General features: G+C 53.6%; 1 protein-coding gene across 1 annotated transcript in view; it reads left to right on the top strand.

Annotated features, from left to right (window-relative positions):
* Window positions 1–688, top strand: part of C3 (complement component 3) — a 36,015-nt gene that overhangs the window by 31,689 nt on the left and 3,638 nt on the right. Inside the window, exon 30 of the mRNA XM_006869011.1 lies at window positions 3–36. Coding sequence (XP_006869073.1) covers window positions 3–36 — 34 coding nt within the window. The remainder of the gene's footprint in view (window positions 1–2; window positions 37–688) is intronic.

The following is a 688-nucleotide window of genomic DNA, read 5'->3' on the forward strand; positions in this document are numbered from 1 at the left end:
GGCTGGAAAAGGCCTGCGAGCCTGATGTGGACTATGGTGAGGGGACTGGTGCACACTAGCCACAGAGCCACGTGACTACGTGAGCGGCAGTGTGTGCGCGTCTGAGAGCACGTATGACTGCGTGAGACTGTGTGGTAGGTGTGGCTGTGTGTGATACAGTGGTAGGTGTTACTGTGTGAGACTGTGTGGTAGGTGTGACTGTGTGTGAGATGGTGGTAGGTGTGGCTGTGTGTGACCCTGTGGTAGGTGTGACTGTGTGTGACACTGGTAGGTGTGACTGCTGTGAGACTGTAGTAGGTGTGGCTGTGTGTGAGATGGTGGTAGGTATGACTGTGTGTGAGACTGTGTGGTAGGTGTGACTGTGTGTGAGACGGTGGTAGGTGTGGCTGTGTGTGACACTGGTAGGTGTGACTGCTGTGAGACTGTAGTACGTGTGTCTGTGTGTGAGATGGTGGTAGGTATGACTGTGTGTGAGACTGTGTGGTAGGTGTGGCTGTGTGTGAGACGGTGGTAGGTGTGGCTGTATGTGACACTGTGGTAGTTGTGACTGCTGTGAGACTGTAGTAGGTGTGGCTGTGTGTGAGATGGTGGTAGGTGTGACTGTGAGACTCTGTGGTAGGTGTGGCTGTATGTGAGATGGTGGTAGGTATGACTGTGTGTGAGACTGTGTGGTAGGTGTGACTGTGTG

The sequence above is a fragment of the Chrysochloris asiatica genome, unplaced genomic scaffold (assembly GCF_000296735.1).
Source record: "Chrysochloris asiatica unplaced genomic scaffold, ChrAsi1.0 scaffold00125, whole genome shotgun sequence".
Taxonomy (NCBI): domain Eukaryota; kingdom Metazoa; phylum Chordata; class Mammalia; order Afrosoricida; family Chrysochloridae; genus Chrysochloris; species Chrysochloris asiatica.